The sequence below is a fragment of the Scardinius erythrophthalmus genome, assembly GCF_964197995.2.
Source record: "Scardinius erythrophthalmus genome assembly, chromosome: 5".
Lineage (NCBI taxonomy): Eukaryota > Metazoa > Chordata > Actinopteri > Cypriniformes > Leuciscidae > Scardinius > Scardinius erythrophthalmus.
In genome coordinates, this window is record NC_138225.1 from 25863228 (window position 1) to 25880620 (window position 17393).

The 17393-nt window shown below is 44.0% G+C and overlaps 1 protein-coding gene across 2 annotated transcripts in view; it reads right to left on the reverse strand.

Annotated features, from left to right (window-relative positions):
• The window catches only part of lrch2 (leucine-rich repeats and calponin homology (CH) domain containing 2), a 104634-nt gene that overhangs the window by 27123 nt on the left and 60118 nt on the right, over nt 1-17393 (reverse strand). For both annotated transcript variants that reach the window (XM_081365230.1, XM_081365229.1), the window contains 4 exons: nt 17030-17089; nt 6948-6996; nt 5119-5157; nt 3988-4128 (listed from right to left, as the gene is read on the reverse strand). In XM_081365230.1, the coding sequence (XP_081221356.1) occupies nt 3988-4128; nt 5119-5157; nt 6948-6996; nt 17030-17089 (289 nt within the window). The remainder of the gene's footprint in view (nt 1-3987; nt 4129-5118; nt 5158-6947; nt 6997-17029; nt 17090-17393) is intronic.

The following is a 17393-nucleotide window of genomic DNA, read 5'->3' on the forward strand; positions in this document are numbered from 1 at the left end:
CGCTGTGTTTGGAGGAAGAAGAAGGATGAGTACAACCCCAAGAACACCATTCCAACCGTGAAGCATGGAGGTGGAAACATCATTCTTTGGGGATGCTTTTCTGCAAAGGGGACAGGACGACTGCACCGTATTGAGGGGAGGATGGATGGGGCCATGTTTCGCGAGATCTTGGCCAACAACCTCCTTCCCTCAGTAAGAGCATTGAAGATGGGTCGTGGCTGGGTCTTCCAGCAGGACAACGACCCAAAACACACAGCCAGGGCAACTAAGGAGTGGCTCCGTAAGAAGCATCTCAAGGTCCTGGAGTGGCCTAGCCAGTCTCCAGACCTGAACCCAATAGAAAATCTTTGGAGGGAGCTGAAAGTCCGTATTGCCCAGCGACAGCCCCGAAACCTGAAGGATCTGGAGAAGATCTGTATGGAGGAGTGGGCCAGAACCCCTGCTGCAGTGTGTGCAAACCTGGTCAAGAACTACAGGAAACGTATGATCTCTGTAATTGCAAACAAAGGTTTCTGTACCAAATATTAAGTTCTGCTTTTCTGATGTATCAAATACTTATGTCATGCAATACAATGCAAATGAATTACTTAAAAATCATACAATGTGATTTTCTGGATTTTTGTTTTAGATTCCGTTACACACAGTTGAAGTGTACCTATGATAAAAATTACAGACTTCTACAGGCTTTGTAAGTGGGAAAACCTGCAAAATTGGCAGTGTATCAAATACTTGTTCTCCACACTGTGTGTGTGTGTGTGTGTGTGTGTGTGTGTGTGTGTATATATATATATATATATATATATGCCAGTCATAAGCTCTGTCCTTTGCTTTCCATGTGCTTTAATGGTTGTCTGGCTCATGGTGTCCTGCCAAATGCTATTATGTCTAATGTTACTGCCTGTGCTTAAAGACAAGGCTGGTAAGCTCAACAGTATTGACAATTATCGACCTATTGCATTAGCCATTATCTTGTCTAAAGTACTGGAGAGAATATTGTTAACAAAGCTAGAAATGTATATCCTTACTACTGACAATCAGTTTGAAAGCATGGAACCGACCTGTGTATCTACTGTATGCTCTTAAAGAAATTGTGTTCAGGTACACAAGCCTGAATACATCTATATTCCTATGTTTTATTGATGCATCAAAGGCATTTGATAGAATTAATCATGAACGACTGTTTGTAAAATTGCTAGATAGAGGTGCCCCTAAATTTTTAGTGAGAATTTTTGTGTTTTGGTATGCCCATCAAACGTATTTTAGTTAAATGGGACAATGTTGTATCTGCTCCATTCCATGTTAGTAATGGAGTGCGACAAGGAGGAATTATGTCTCCTATTTTATTTAATGTTTATATGGATGAATTATCAAATCAGCTGAATAGGTTAAAAACTGGCTGTCTTGTGGGCAACACTATTGTTAATCATCTTATGTATGCAGGCGACCTGGTCCTGCTCTGTCCATATAGTGCTGGGCTGCAGCAGATGCTGAAGGTGTGCTCTCAGTATGGCCTCGATTATGACAAAGTATAACACTAAGAAAAGCCACATAATGATAGTTAGAAGCGATGAGGGCAGGAAATCAACTTTTCCGACCTTTTATTTGTCAGATAGCCCTCTTGCTGTGTGTGAGGAAGTTAAATATTTAGGTCATGTCATATCCAATGACTGGACGAATGACAAAGACCTATACCGTCAGCGCTGTAAAATTTATTCTCAAGCTAACATGGAGTGGTCTAGAATTTTGTCCATTTTTAATGTAATTAATGCTAATTATTAGCAAGATCACAAGGCAAGATTTGAACAATATGCGCAGGACTATGTAACGGAAAGCAGATGATCAGGTCTGCCTTTTTGTTGATTAATCAAATCTAATCAACAAACAAAAGGTACTGATTAACCCCTCAAAACAAAACAACAGTGTTAGCAGATGCTCGGTCAGGTCCCCTGAGTTAATCTCATCAACTCAAGAAGATATTCACACTGAAAAGGAAGGACAAAGTTCGCCACGCGGTTCCACGTGTGCACGACTCTGCATACACACACACAAAACACAGACTCCTTATCATGCCCGACCACTTGTGGTCAAAATTAGCTTTTTAAAATGTTTAAAATGTATTTCTTGCTGTGCTTATGATCCTTATACCCGAAATACGATATCTATAAGCTTTATTGATATGTAATCAATTTAATATGCATGTAATCACGAGAAATCCTGTTTCTTTGTGTTGTTGACTAACAGAATTGTCATTTGCGGTATTGTTTTGTTCAGAAGAACACAACGGTGTTGAATATTTAGCACAGAATATTAGAGGATGCATTATTTGATTAATACCAGTTTTATAAATGTTTATGAACGAAGTTTATTCCGCCAGCATTAGTTAGAAGAGGCGTGTACTTTCCAAATGAAAGGACATGACCACAATACGTCCTCCCAGGCGATTGGGTCACGCACGCAAGGGGGCGTGACTTGAGCTCCTTCAAAACACAGCGGGCTCTCTCACCTCTCTCTCTCTCACCTCGCTCTCATCCTTCCTCCTCTTCTACCGGCGCGACGCTTTCCCGAGGAACATCCCGGAAGGCCTCGGACAAACACATGTTCGAGTCGTAGCAGCCGTTCTTTTGCAACTAAGTTATATTTGCCTCTTCCTTCACGGAAGATGAAGACGAACTTTCTCGGTAACGTTACATTTCAGTGAGCCTTTTCAAGCTTCCCGCGACACCGGAAGACGCAGTCGAAACAGGACCTCGTCCGCGCTTTCAGCATCAACCAAACAGAGAACAGACGTGCAAGTATATTTATCTGATAAAAGCTGCTTTTCTGGGGTCCGTCGTTTAGGTTTCTGTATGTAACAATTACTAGCTTTTCCCTTCTCTCTATTTCTCTCTTTCTTTCTTTCATTTCATTTTATTCTTATCACGTATGTTATTATTGTTTAAATGTTTGTTTGTGTTTATTGTTTGCATTTTTACGTACGTTTCTATTCGTAGCTCATATAATCTTTAGTCACATTTATTAAAATCCATTTATACTTTTCACTGTCTCTGTGTTTGAAAACCCACCATTCTAAAGTCAATGAAACAAAAGATCCAGCTACAAGCTCGATATTAGACTACATTCAGTAGTTTTAATTAATAAACTCATAAAGTTTACTGTTCGTGGCCAGAACCTAAACTTTCTTGGAGTTTGTAAAGAGATAACCCTTCTTAACTGTGATAATCTCACCTTTACTCGCTGGACGAATAACGATTAGATCAGGTACAGAACCAGTTAATCTCTATAATTGATAAAATAAATGTACATGCGACTTATGAATTATGACCATGAGTCATAATTATTAATATTTCCAAAATTCCCTATATTCTTGAGCTAATTCAAATTTACCCAAAGTCGTATTCGCTACAACTAGGAACTGATGCTAAACTCACAATGCAGTGTTTCTAAAGCACCTCAAAAGAATAATCTTCTCACAACCTGAATCGTCATGTTTTAGATAAGGACAGAAGTAAAGGAATTTGTCAGGCATTTTAACAACATCTGGGGCAAGATATCAAGATACCAGGGACTGAGACTAGGGGTATTCTAACTAGTGGTTATTCTATCATATCAAAAGTGTCAACATGGCACAAAATTAAAAAAAAACTCCCAAACTGAACAATTCAAGCAATTTTCCAACAAGTGGCATGAAGTGTTAAAATATGTGTGTGTGCATTTCTTTGACAGAACAAGAGAGAGAGAGCGAGAGAGAGAGAGAGAGAGAGAGAGAGAGAGAGCGAGAGAGAGAGAGAGAGAGAGAGAGAGAGAGAGAGAGAGAGAGAGAGAGAGAGAGAGAGAGAGAGAGAGAGAGAGAGAGAGAGAGAGAGAGAGAGAGAGAGAGAGAGAGAGAGAGAGATGGGGATGCGTAAGTATACATGAGAAAAATAAAACGTGTGAGAAAAATAAAACGTGTGAGAAAAATCGAGATCATGTGCATACTTGGGTGTATACCTTCAGGTAGTCTTTTCTCAGGTATTTATTTCTTCTCCGATCCTCATTCTGGTTGAGAACAGGAGGAACCTCTGGCCATTTTGGCTCTGAGTCACTGCTTTCTGATTTCAAACTTCCATCAAACGAGCAAGAGGAAGAAGGCTGAGGGACAAATCACAATATAACAGTGAATGACAGGTCTCAACTATAAAGAGGCCTCAGGCCAGTGTGAGAGTGTTTTATACCAGTTGGCAAAACTGTAACCTGCTTTTTTTGGGCCAGTGCTTCACTGGCACTGAAAAGCAAACATTCATTGACATTCACAGATAATGTTATGTGGTTGGCTAACACAGATGAGTTTTGTTGGAATATCAAAAATGACATAAATGATCAAAAGCATGAAAGTATCAGTAAGAATGTGTTGAAAACTACAAACCAATTAGCAATATTTGAGATTCTATGCCATTGTTTTCTAGCAAAAGTGTGTTTATGAAATTATGGAGTTACATTTTAACTGCATAATTTTTAGCTTGTAATGTAAGGAATGGGCGAACAAAACGTTGTAAAGAAAATGTAATGAAATATACACTCCTGTTCAAATGTTTGGTGTCTTTTTTTAATTATTTTTATTTTTCTTATGCTCACCAACGCTGCATTTATTTGATAAAAAATACAGTAAAAACAGTAATATTGTGAAATATTTTTACAATTTAATAGAACTCTTTCTATGTGAATATATTTTAAGATGTAATTTATTCTTGTGATGACAAAGCTGAATTTTCAGCATCATTACTCTAGTCTTAAGTGTCACATGATCCTTCAGAAATCATTCTAATTATGCTGATTTGCTGTTCAAGAAACATGTATTATTATTATCATTGTTGAAAACAGTTGTGCTGCTTAGAATGGAAACCATGAGACATTTTTTCAAGGTTCTTTTGTGAATTTAAAGTAAAAAAAAAAACTGTCACTGATCAATTTAACACATCCTTTCTAAATAAAAGCATACACTTATTTAAAAATATCAACCCCAAACTTTTGAACAGTAGTGCAAATCTGAGCAAAATTACTACAAGAACCTCGGACATTAGAACCTTTACTGTAAAAGGTAGAAATGAATGAGAAGGAGGAATGTGATGAAGGAAGAGTGACCTCAGAGAAAGCCGCATCTTCATCAGTGAGATCAGTCTCCTTAAAAAATAAATGCACACACACACACACAAAAACAACAACAAAAAACACAGAATGAGTAAGAATGGAATTCTCAGACACAATAATGAAATTAGCAGGGGGGGGGGGGGGGGGGGCTGTAGAATTTTGGGAACAGTAATGCAAATGTAAACAGTTGTATATGTTCAACAAAGCTGAGAGCACTATACTAATATTAGTACCTGAAAACTTAAGATGCATTCAGTAGTTTAGTGCCAATTTAAAGGGTAACTAAACCCTAAACCAACTTTTTTTAGTTAATGATCTCTAAGAATGGGGCTTTATTAGTGCTGTTCATTGATTCAAGTAACTTTTTTGACATTTGGGTAAAGTGTTTTAATTCTACAATATATGGTGTAAAAACGTCTGAGTGCTGCCCTCTTCAGGTTGAACGGTGGCTACTGCAGTTGAATTTTCCTATTGGATGTTCGCGGTGCTGCGTGACATAAGCAGTACTACGTGACGTAAGCAGGTTCCAGCTCACCACGCCCTCCCTTGGTACGAGCTACCATGCATAGTATTGCATCAGTTAGGATAGCTTCAAGTTAGCGTAGATTTATCTGTATTTAGTACAGTGGACAGGAGGGTACGTAGGTGTAGTGTAGCTGGTTGCAACAGCACTGCTGGACTGCATAGCTTTCCAGCAGACTTGGAAATTAGGCGCCAGTGGAGCTCAAGTGTGCAACCTGAATTGTACACAGGATTGCTTCTCCAACGCAATAGAGGTGGAAATGGGCTTGTCCGAACAGCTCGCGCTGAAAAGCGACGCAGTGCCAAACGCTACTCCTCCTGCATGGACTCCAACACCGCAGCGGCGTCTTGATGTGAGTGATCATATATATAATCACAATTTATGGTTAGGCTAAAGTTAATCCTCTGGGGTCGACAAACGCGGCGGCGCATTTTGCTGGATTTTTTCCATATAGCGGCAAAATATGAATATGCCTACAGAGAGCGCGCGCTATTAACATCAATTTGATAAAACTCATCAGATGCATGTACTTTACGTCGTCTTGCGACCCTGTGAGTCACTCTCCATTTTAGAGTCTGACAGCAGCTGTCAATTAATCCGTCACTGCGGGTCTCAGGTGCACGCCCCCCGCTCATCCCCACCCTTGGTTTGTCCCCTCTATCTCTGCTGGGGTCTGCCCACTTTTCCAGCATTTTTCAAATATTGCCAGTGGGTGGAGTCAGGCTCTGACCAGGGGTTTAGTTACCCTTTAACCCTACCCCATACCTAAACATAACCACTACAACAACTACCTTACTTACTATCAATAAGCAGTAATTAGAAGTTTATTGAGAGAAAACTCCTAGTTAATAGTGAACATGTGTGACCAAACTTAGAAATAATCATGCTGATTGACGTCAATAGATTGCAGTGCAGCGTCTAACACCATTGTGGTTTTGGTACTTAAAGTACATGAAAAACAGCGATGCTAATGCTAGCTAAAAAACTGCTGAATGCATCTTTAGTAGTCAGTATATTACATAAATGAACACACATGGCTGGGGAATAAAAGGGATGATAGAATGGGCGCACTGCCAGTGCTACTATAAAACAAGGGCTTGTATGAAGAAGCCAATCTCACACTGAAAAGCCAAAGAACTGACACTTAATGAATGGTAATCCTTCATAATTCACAGTGACTTTCCAATGAAAAGCCAACCAGTATTTCTTACAAGGTGAGACAAAATGCATGCGGCTACATGCATTATTGCGTAGAATGGCGTGTATGACTGCGTGTGCTTGTAAATGTGTATATTGGTACCTGTCCACATAAGGCAGAGGCTGAGCTGCTTCCTTCATCTAGTGATGCACTGTAAAGAAAAACAGAAACATTGAGTGACATGGACCCCCAAAACACACAAATGGGGGCTTAGGGGCTGTTGCACTACGATACTAATGTGTGCACTTATGTTGGGACAGATATGGGAATGTGTGTGCATGCTCAACTGTGTGTGAGGCCTGATGTGTTGACAGGTCATTAATGTACCTGAACTGTCTGTGGACGATGAGGGTAATTCGAGGCTCTATTCTAATTCTTTCATTGTGCACAATGAATGTGGAGAGTGCACATGTGTTAAGACCTACAGTTGACACTTGGCAGGTCATAAATCAGCAGCTGAATGGTCTACATCAACCTAAATATGTTATACCTTAATAATGCTGTGGGGTAACATTTTCAGGCAGTGAGAGGCAAGTCTGGAGATGTAACACTAAGGCGGGAATTGCTTTCTGCAGACAATGACAGGTCTGTCACAGATATTATGTGCCTTGTAGTATCTGTCAAATGATACCACTTCTATTATTGATCGCTATTAGGATGTGAGAGAGTTTCAGCCAGTATTTAATTTGATTGGAGGTGAAATTGTTGACAATGAGAATGCACTAAAAAAATAATTTGTTGAACAGGACGTCCAAAAAGTGTTGGAGAAACAGTATGGTTGTGGCACATTAGTATGAGCAACTGATGCCCTGGTTCACTACTTCAGTCATAGTGTGATTCACTAATGCAGACCTCAGGATTGACTGCAAGACTGCAGTTCTGAATAAAACAAAATCTGTAACTTTAACAGTTATTCCAAGGATCAAATCTGAGAATAAATGCTGTTAGGAGATGACAGAAGAAGACACAAATGTTCCCAATACACAATAATGCCTTGGGTCAAAAAAAAAAAAAAAAAAAAAAAACTATTTCCAGGTGTATACATTCGTGTCTCTACCTGCTCAACTGTCAAATCTATAGCTTCTCCACCCTGAAAGCAGTACGCCCAACCTTATCACCTCCCTCTCAGCTTTTTATTTTTTATTTTAAGGGTGTTTCCACAATCAACAAAGATATCTCAGAGATTAAACTCCTGAGGATTCTCCACCCTACAAACGCTCACAGTTTAAAATAAATACAAACACCCCCCTAGAAGCTTTTTTCCCTTGGTTGAACATTATTAAAGTTAAAGCTTATTTATATCAGTCGGATGGCCAGAATGGTACCAAACTTATACAGTAGTACAAATAGGTTCTGTACTCATAAATAGGGGTGTGCCGGTTTCAGAATTGGTGATGACGGTTATGACGTGAGTCAAATGTAACGGTTCATAACATAACCGTCGGCCGGGGGGGCGTTGCGAAGGTCGTCTGTTATAGGACAACTTAGTTTGAATAAACGAGCAGACACTGATTAGCTACTTGGTCGCCTATTAAACAAAAAAAATTAATATCTCAACATCCGCACCAATGTTTTTTTTTTTTTTCAAAGCCGCACCCGCCCGCCATCCACTGATTGTTTTGCGGTCTATGGACGATGCAATGCTCTGCTGATGCGAGCCGCAAGAAAGCCCTTGTCTGTTCTAGAAAGGATGCAGCAAAGATATTTAATGCTAATGTATGAGGCATAGGCCTACGCTGAGTTCCCTTACGAGAATGTTATCTCGTACTGCGTTGCAAACGCTGTGGGAAAACTCCTTTTCTCGAAAATATTGAAGCCTTTATTTTAAAACGCATTGCTGCAGCACAGGCGAGAGCACCAGGCTCGCACGAGCGAGCTGATAGGCTGTGCTGTGGGCAACTGCACGAACCAATGGCGGATCAGCAGAGGCGCGCGAACCAATCAGGGCGCTTGGCACACTGCCAGTGTCAAGCGCGCGAAACTGCACGTGACCGTAGAATATAAATATAGAGAATAATCCGCCATTTGACAGATTTAATCTCCTTCAGCTCTCGACTCACCTCGTCGCTGATCTTCTCCGGATAAAGAAGCCGCTCGTCGTCGAACAGCCGTCCAGCGGAACAGCTTCGCATCCCGGCATCTGCCAGCTGAGCGTTTTCCTGTGGCATCCGACGAGTATCCTTTTTCTCTCTCTTTCTAAAAGAGCTAAATCGCTGTTTTCACAGCGCGCGGCGTTGTTGCAAATGCCGCTCTCTATCTGCGAATCCTGCGGGGTTCCCCTGCATGTGTCTGATAGACACACACAGTGTGCTGCCTGTCTCGGCCCTGAGCACGCCGAGTCAGCACTCACTAAAGGCGGCTGCCTTCTCTGCGACGGGATGCCTGTTTCTACTCTCCGCTCGAGACTCGCGCTCGTTTCGTCGGTGAGTGATTCCGCCCATCTTCCATCTTCGGCGCCCCGCGAGCCCCGTAGGAAGAAGCGGCGCGATCAGAGGCGTCCTGAACGCGGTGAGTTTAGCGAATGCACGCCGGGCCTTTCTCCACGTGCTTCGCCCATGCCCTCTTCTCCAGTTCTGTTCTCTCAGAGCGACCAACGCCCTTCGTCTGAAGCGGCGGGACTCGTCTCTTTTGGCGGATCTGCTGAAGATATGGACGACGCAGTTTCTGTGGCAGCATCTGAGAGTGAGGATTGGTCGGGGTCCGCGGACCCCGCCCCCCCCTCTCAGTTAGATCCTTCTGACACTCAAGCGAACATCGACGCCGAACTCTTCCGTGTCATGTCTCGCGCTGTTAACAAGTTGGGACTCGACTGGCTTTCCCCAGCCGAGCCTGCCAGAAGCCGCCTCGACGAGTGGTACCTGCCGGGGCGCCAAGAGGCCCCTCGTCAGCGCGCCGCTCCATTTCTGCCTGAGGTCCACGAGGAGCTCACTAAAAGCTGGCGCGCGCCCTTTTCAGCGCGAACGCGCTCATCTGCTTCTTCAACGCTCTCCACTGTTGACGGTGCTGACGAAAAAGGTTACGTGTGTCTCCCCCCACTGGAGGAAGCGGTCGCTGCACACTTATGCCCTCCCACTGCAGGAAGTTGGAGGTCTAAGACTGTGCACCCATCCAAGCCGTGCAGAACCACTTCGGCCATTGCCAGCCACGCTTATGCTGCCGCCGGTCAAGCCGCCTCTGCTCTTCACGCCATGGCGACCCTTCAAGTGTTTCAGGCGAAGCTCCTCCGCTCCATGGACGAGTCAGGCCCTGACCCAGACAATTTTAAGGACCTCAGAAGTGCGACAGATTTGGCGCTACGGGCCACAAAGACCACCGCTCAAGCCCTGGGCCGCAACATGGCCAGCCTGGTTGTTTTAGAGCGCCACCTGTGGCTGACTTTGACTGAAATCAGGGACGCAGACAAGACCGCCTTCCTCGATTCTCCAGTCACAGCATCTGGTCTATTCGGCCCATCTGTCAGCGGCTTCGCAGAACGCTTCACTGAGGCTCAGAAAGCTTCCAGCGCTATGAAGCATTTTAAACGCACCAAAACGCTCCAGTTCGGTCCAACGGCGCCCCAAGAGCACGCCGCGACCTGAGAGGGTAGCTTCACAGGTCCTCCAGCCCCGCCCAGTGGCTGAGACCAGCCAGCGCCTGAAGCATGCAAAGCGGTTCCCGTTCCCTAAGCGCCAGGGCCCGCGGCCGAAGCTCATGCTCGATCACGAGCCCAAGAAGCCGTCCTAACCGGCATAAAGAGGGGTCATTGTCCCGCCGCGGCCGGACCAGCCCCGAAGATCGCTCGAGTGCTACTCTCAGCCCCCTCTTCAGTTCAGGCGGTTGGAGCAGTTTTAAATGCATTACATGGGCCCGTCACCTGTCACGCACCCCTGCACACAAACGCTGTTTTAACAGCGACCCACAAAAAGCACAAATCGAGCAAAATTTCTCCCTCACATGCATGTCAGTTCGAACCCCCAACTCCGGACGTTCCAGATATGATAATGCCTCTGGCTCTGCGGGCTCTAGCTTGGCAAGCTATCCCCGGAGTTTCAGAACGGGTAATGAACATCATAAAGCGCGGTTACTCGCTTCAGTTCGCCCGCAGACCACTGCGTTTTCGCGCGGTTATTCAAACCACGGTAAGGAGCACACTGAGTCATGTCCTCCGCACCGAAGTGTTAAGTCTGCTGGCCAAAGGGGCCATCGAGAAGATCCCCCCTTCTCAGAGCGAGTCAGGTTTTTACAGCCGTTACTTTCTTGTTCCAAAGAAAGACGGCGGCCTGAGACCCATTTTAGATCTCAGACATCTGAACAAGGCTCTCATGTCACGGCCGTTCAGAATGCTCACGACCAGACACATCCTGGCGCAAATTCGCCCAGGCGACTGGTTTTTCTCAATAGATCTAAAAGACGCTTACTTTCACATTCAAGTGAACCCCCACCACAGGCCATTCTTGAGATTCGCCTTCGAGGGGCAGACATACCAGTACACAGTCCTACCATTTGGACTGGCACTGGCACCTCGTACATTAACGAAGTGCATGGATGCAGCTCTCTCCACCCTGAGACAGCGGGGCATGCACATCCTGAACTACCTCGACGACTGGCTCATATTGACTCAGTCAGAGGCGGAGTCACATACTCACAGAGCCTGGCTCCTCAGACATCTGGAATGTCTAGGGCTCAGGGTCAATTTTGCCAAGAGTATTCTGTTGCCCAGCCAATGTATCACGTTCCTGGGAACAGTTCTCGACTCCGTACTTATGAGAGCATGGCCCACACCGGCCCGTGCTCTAACGATTCAGCAGCTCGCAGCATCGTTCACAGAGGGCTCTTATGTACCCCTCAGAACGTTTCAGAGGATCCTTGGCCTGATGGCCTCTGCATCATCAGTACTCTGGCCCCTTGGAAAGACGCCAGCTGGTACCAACAGGGTGTAAGCATGGGGGTGGTCTCAGAGAGGAGGGTGATTTCAACAGACGCTTCCAACTCGGGTTGGGGAGCTCTGTACGAGGGCAGGCCTGCCTCCGGCCTCTGGTCGAGCTCGGAGAAACGCCTACACATCGGACAACGGACAATATGTCGGTGGTCTCTTACATAAATCGCCAGGGCGGCCTCAGGTCCCGCAACCTGTTTGCCAAAGCCACGCAGCTCCTACTATGGGCTCACACCAACCTGCGCTCGCTCAGGGCAGCTCACGTGCCAGGCACGTTAAACACAGGAGCAGACATGCTCTCTCGGGGCAGAGTTCCCCCAGAGGAATGGTCTCTCCACCCTCAGACAGTTCTCCTGCTTTGGGAGGTCTTCGGGAAGGCAGAAGTAGATCTTTTTGCCTCAGAAGACAACTGTCACTGCCCAATCTTCTTTTCAAAGAACAGAGATGCGTTGGCCCACGACTGGCCCAACCTTCCTCTCTATGCGTTTCCTCCGGTCTCGATGCTCCCTCAGGTCATCGAACGGATCAGGAACACCAAAAGCGCGGTTCTCTTGGTGGCTCCTCTCTGGCGGACCCAGATTTGGTTCCCAGAGTTGATGCAACTGTCTGTAACAGACCCGTGGCCAATTCCACTGAGGTGCGACCTTCTGGCTCAGGCCAACAGGACAATCTGGCATCCCCGTCCCGACTTGTGGGCCCTACATGTATGGCCACCCAACGGGTACCCCAGGATCTCCCAGAGGGTTTCCTGAACACTATTATGGAGGCTAGAGCTCCGTCTACTAGACACCTCTATGACCTTAAATGGTCAGTGTTCTCCAGCTGGTGTTTAGCTCGAAACCTCGACCCACACACTTGTGAAGTGCCAAAAGTGCTTTCTTTTCTGCAAGAGATGTTGGATGCGGGTCGCTCCCCCTCCACTCTCAAAGTGTACGTGGCAGCCATTGCTGCTTTTCACGTATTGGAAGCCGGAGCCTCCTTGGGTAAAAGCGACCTTATAGTTCGTTTTCTTAAGGGCGCCAGACGGCTTAACCCGCCTCGGCCACCGTCTGTACCGGCCTGGGACCTTTCTCTGGTCCTGCGGGCTCTTAGGGGACCTCCCTTTGAACCACTTCAGTCGGCAGATCTCAAGCCCCTCTCTCTGAAAACCGCCCTGCTTCTAGCACTGGCGTCAGTTAAAAGAGCAGGGGACTTGCAGGCGCTTTCTACTAGCGCTTCCTGTCTGGAGTTTGGCCCTAATGACTCCAAGGTCATTCTTAGGCCAAGACATGGATATGTGCCTAAGGTGCTCTCAACTCCGTTCAGAGCCCAGGTTATCTCTCTGTCAGCTCTTCCCGCCTCGGAAGAGGACAGTGATTCTCTCACGCTTTGCCCCGTCAGAGCTTTGAGAATTTATCTGGAGCGTTCGGCCTCTTTCAGACAGTCTGAACAGCTCTTCGTTTGTTTCGGGGGACGAACCAAGGGCCTTCCTGTTACTAAGCTCACGCTGTCCAGATGGATAGTTGACGCCATTGCTCTGGCTTACACCTCACTGGGCCTCTCTTGTCCCATAGGTGTTAGAGCTCACTCCACGAGAGGTGTCGCCTCTTCGTGGGCTTGGTCTAGTGGTGTTCCTATTGAGGACATTTGTGCGGCGGCCGGCTGGTCTGTTCCGTCCACATTTGTGAGATTCTACAACCTAGATGTTCCTGCCCTGCAGGCACGAGTTCTTTCTGTCTAGACCCTGGCTTTGCGGGCCCAGACTGACTGTAGGACTCGGACACATGGGTTTTCCTATCTAAGACATTTGTGCGGCGGCCGGTTGGGCCGTTCCGTCCACATTTGTTAGATTCTACAGCTTGGATATTCCTGCTCTGCGGGCACGAGTTCTTTCTGTTTAGACCCTGGCTCTGCGGACCCAGTCTGACTTTAGACCTGAACACGTGAGTGTTCCTATCCAGGACAATTGTGTGGCGGCCGGCTGGTCCGCTCCGTCCACATTTGTGAGTTTTTACAACTTAAATGACTCTGCTTTGCAGACACAAGTTTTTTCCATCGAGACCCTGGCTCTGTGGACCCAGACTAGTTTTGAAATTGGACACACGAGCTGTCACTTGAATTGTGGTTAAGTTAATCTGGCCCTTGGCCCAGATCTTAATTATTGGATAATCTCTGGGCCCGATGTTCGGTCTCGTTTATCCTGGCTATTCTGTAACTTCCCGGAACTTCTGGTGAGTCAGAGCGGCCAAAAGATTAATAGCACGCCGTTTTAAATAGCGTTCCCACAGCGTTTGCAACGCAGTACGAGAGAACGTTCTCGTAAGGGAACGTACTTGGTTACTTGCGTAACCTCGGTTCCCTTAGAGATAAGGGAACGAGTACTGCGTTGCCTTGCCGTGCTATTTCTCTTATGTCAGGTGTTTTTCGCTTCAGTCGATTATACCTGTCAAATGGCGGATTATTCTCTATATTTATATTCTACGGTCACGTGCAGTTTCGCGCGCTTGACACTGGCAGTGTGCCAAGCGCCCTGATTGGTTCGCGCGCCTCTGCTGATCCGCCATTGGTTCGTGCAGTTGCCCACAGCACAGCCTATCAGCTCGCTCGTGCGAGCCTGGTGCTCTCGCCTGTGCTGCAGCAATGCGTTTTAAAATAAAGGCTTCAATATTCTCGAGAAAAGGAGTTTTCCCACAGCGTTTGCAACGCAGTACTCGTTCCCTTATCTCTAAGGGAACCGAGGTTACGTAAGTAACCAAGTACGTTTCATTCATTTACGATGAGATGCGCTCTAGTTCACAATGAAATGCAATGCAAGTGAACGCGGCGCGCCCGCGCCTGCGTGTCGCGGTTATTATATTGTCTACTATGTTTTCTTTTTATTTATTAAATAGGCTACATGAAATTGGTTGATGAAACATTTATTAAAATTAAGATACAATTTGTACAAAACGAAATTCGTTTTAAAGAAAGGCTTTCTACAAAGCAAAACTTAATGAAGTGGTAAAAATCATGTCTGATGATTTACAAAACTTCATTAAGTGGTAAAAACCATGTCTCCCGAAATATTGCGCATCTTATGATCCAATCTTTTATTACAATTGTTTTTTGAGCTAAAATGTAATACACATCATATATACACACACTGTATATGTTTCGTTTATCAAACATGTTTGGGGCCAGTCAAGGGCTAAACTGCACGATCACGGTAATGATACATTTGTTATTATTGCAAATGTTTATTGCTAATGTTTATTATTGCAAATGTTTTTCCTTTGTTTAATAAATCTCATAATGATGGCACATCACTATATCATAGTCGTAGCTTTTATTTCTATCTCAAATGATTGGTGGTAGGGGGTACTTGGCAAAGAATCAAATACAGTTGGAAACGACGTAGATCACTAATAACACAGACTGTTAACAATTGTTTTTAATTAGTATTTAAACATTCTCTATGATAAAAAAATGTTTGTAAAAAATATTTTAATAACACGGTTTTGGTTGTTATAGAGTTCTAATGACGGTGTTCAACTATAACCGTCGGTCTCACGGTTATATCTACTAACCGTCACACCCCTACTCATAAAACGAGGCATTGGAAAGTTTGTAAGTACATCAGGAGTTTATTTAAATAACACTTCGTCGACATCACTTCAGTGATTAGGGAAAAGCACGTAAAAGTCCTGACAGAAAGCGATGCACTAATATTTTGTTGGTAGTACCAGTTTGCAACAATTATTAGTTAACACTAAGTTGTTAACACTTCGGGAAAAATTATAATTCGTCATTACACTACATCCTTATGCATCGCTTTCTGTCAGGACTTTTACGTGCTTTTCCCAAATCATGGAAGTGACCTCGACGTCCGGGTTAGCAGTAGCATGAGCCGTCAGGCAAGTGTTATTTAAATAAACTCCTGATGTACTTACAAACTTTCCAATGCCTTGTTTTATGAGTACAGAAGCAAATTGTACTACTGTATAAATTTGGTACCATTCTGGGCATTATTAGTGGGGTAATTTACGAGATACATCATAGGATCCATTAGCGCCTGCACTAAGCCATTCGACTGATATCTCTAAATAAGCTATAACTTTAATAATGTTCAACCAAGGGAAAAAAAGCTTCTGGGGGGTGTTTGGCTCGAGGTCATGGTGCAAAGGACCCTAGGTTGATTTTACTCCGAACCATCCCTTTAACATTAGTTTAACTGACAATATTTTTTACAGCATTTATTAATCTGGGAAATATTAATTTATACTTAAATTTAACTACCATTACCTAACTTTAATTTGCAGTGAAAAAAATTGCATTTATAAATTAGAATTTAACAAGATCAATAAATGCTGTAAAAATATTGTTCAGTTATTTCATGATACCTTATGCATTAACTAATGTCAATATATGGTAGATTATTGTAAAGTTTTAATGAAAATGTATGAAGTGTCATGACATTTCTAATGTACATTAACCATACATTATCTGCTAATAAATACGCAATGTAATGATTTTTGTAAATTTTATTCAAGTTTTAAGTTTTCGGTGTCTTCCAGTTATTTTAGCTGTCCAAAAAGTCCATTATACTATTTGATATTGCGAACTAGTATTTGTTATAATATTATTTTAATTTAATATTGTAATAACTAGCAGTTATTCAGTAGAACATGGGGGCTGGCCGGAGCTAAGCTACGCTGTTGTACTTTTACCAAGCTAATTGCTAGCGCGAGATACGGGCACTCGTGTCCCATACACCGCACGATGTCTCTGCGAGTGGAGCATCGGTAAAGCAAACCAGCAGGAGGCAGTACTGTCTTCTTTCTCTTTAAAAACTATACAAGCAAGACCCCATCCCAAGTTACACATCTCCCTTACACATCTCTCTTCATGATGGTGAGAGACACATTTTTACATAAGGCAATAAATGAACCAAGAACACCCGAACTAACTTGAACATAAACATACATAACTTTACTAACACAAAAACCCAACCATCTTGCTTTAATAACGCATAAATCAACTCCCAACAAACAATTACCCATAATGCACCCAGCTGCTACTGCTGACTGCCGGGTCATTACAATATTATAATCATAAATAAACTGGTTTGTAGCACAAATTTTACTGTGCTTTGTTATTCTACTGGTTATTTGCCTAAAGCGGCTAAAGAATCAGACAACCCGCACATTCACAGGAAATAGCTTACTTGAGCGTTGGAAAATAAAGGTGAATAAACAAGATATTTTTTAAGAAATCAGAATGTGTGTGGAAGTCTGTGCGTGCATCAGAATACCTTCTGACAGTCTGAGATGGGGATCTCTGTTTGGTGCTGCTCCCTGAGTGGCTGAGAAACCTGCAAGAACAGAACAACCATTCTGTCTTTTGACACTTCAAATAATGCAGAAAAATTTTTCAATGCTGGTGTCACTATATGAGAATGAATGTAGTCTTTGTTTAACCTGCATCTGTAGTGGTATTTAACAAATGTATCTTTGTACAAAAAAAGAAAAAAAAAGAAAAGAAAAAAATAGCACACATGCTTGACAGCAAAACTGACGTAAACAATTCCTCCACATGAAAAAGGCAATTGTTATAGACCTGGGTCACAATGGGGCTTTCGCAACGGAGGAACCTTTTCATAGTTCCTAGAACTATTG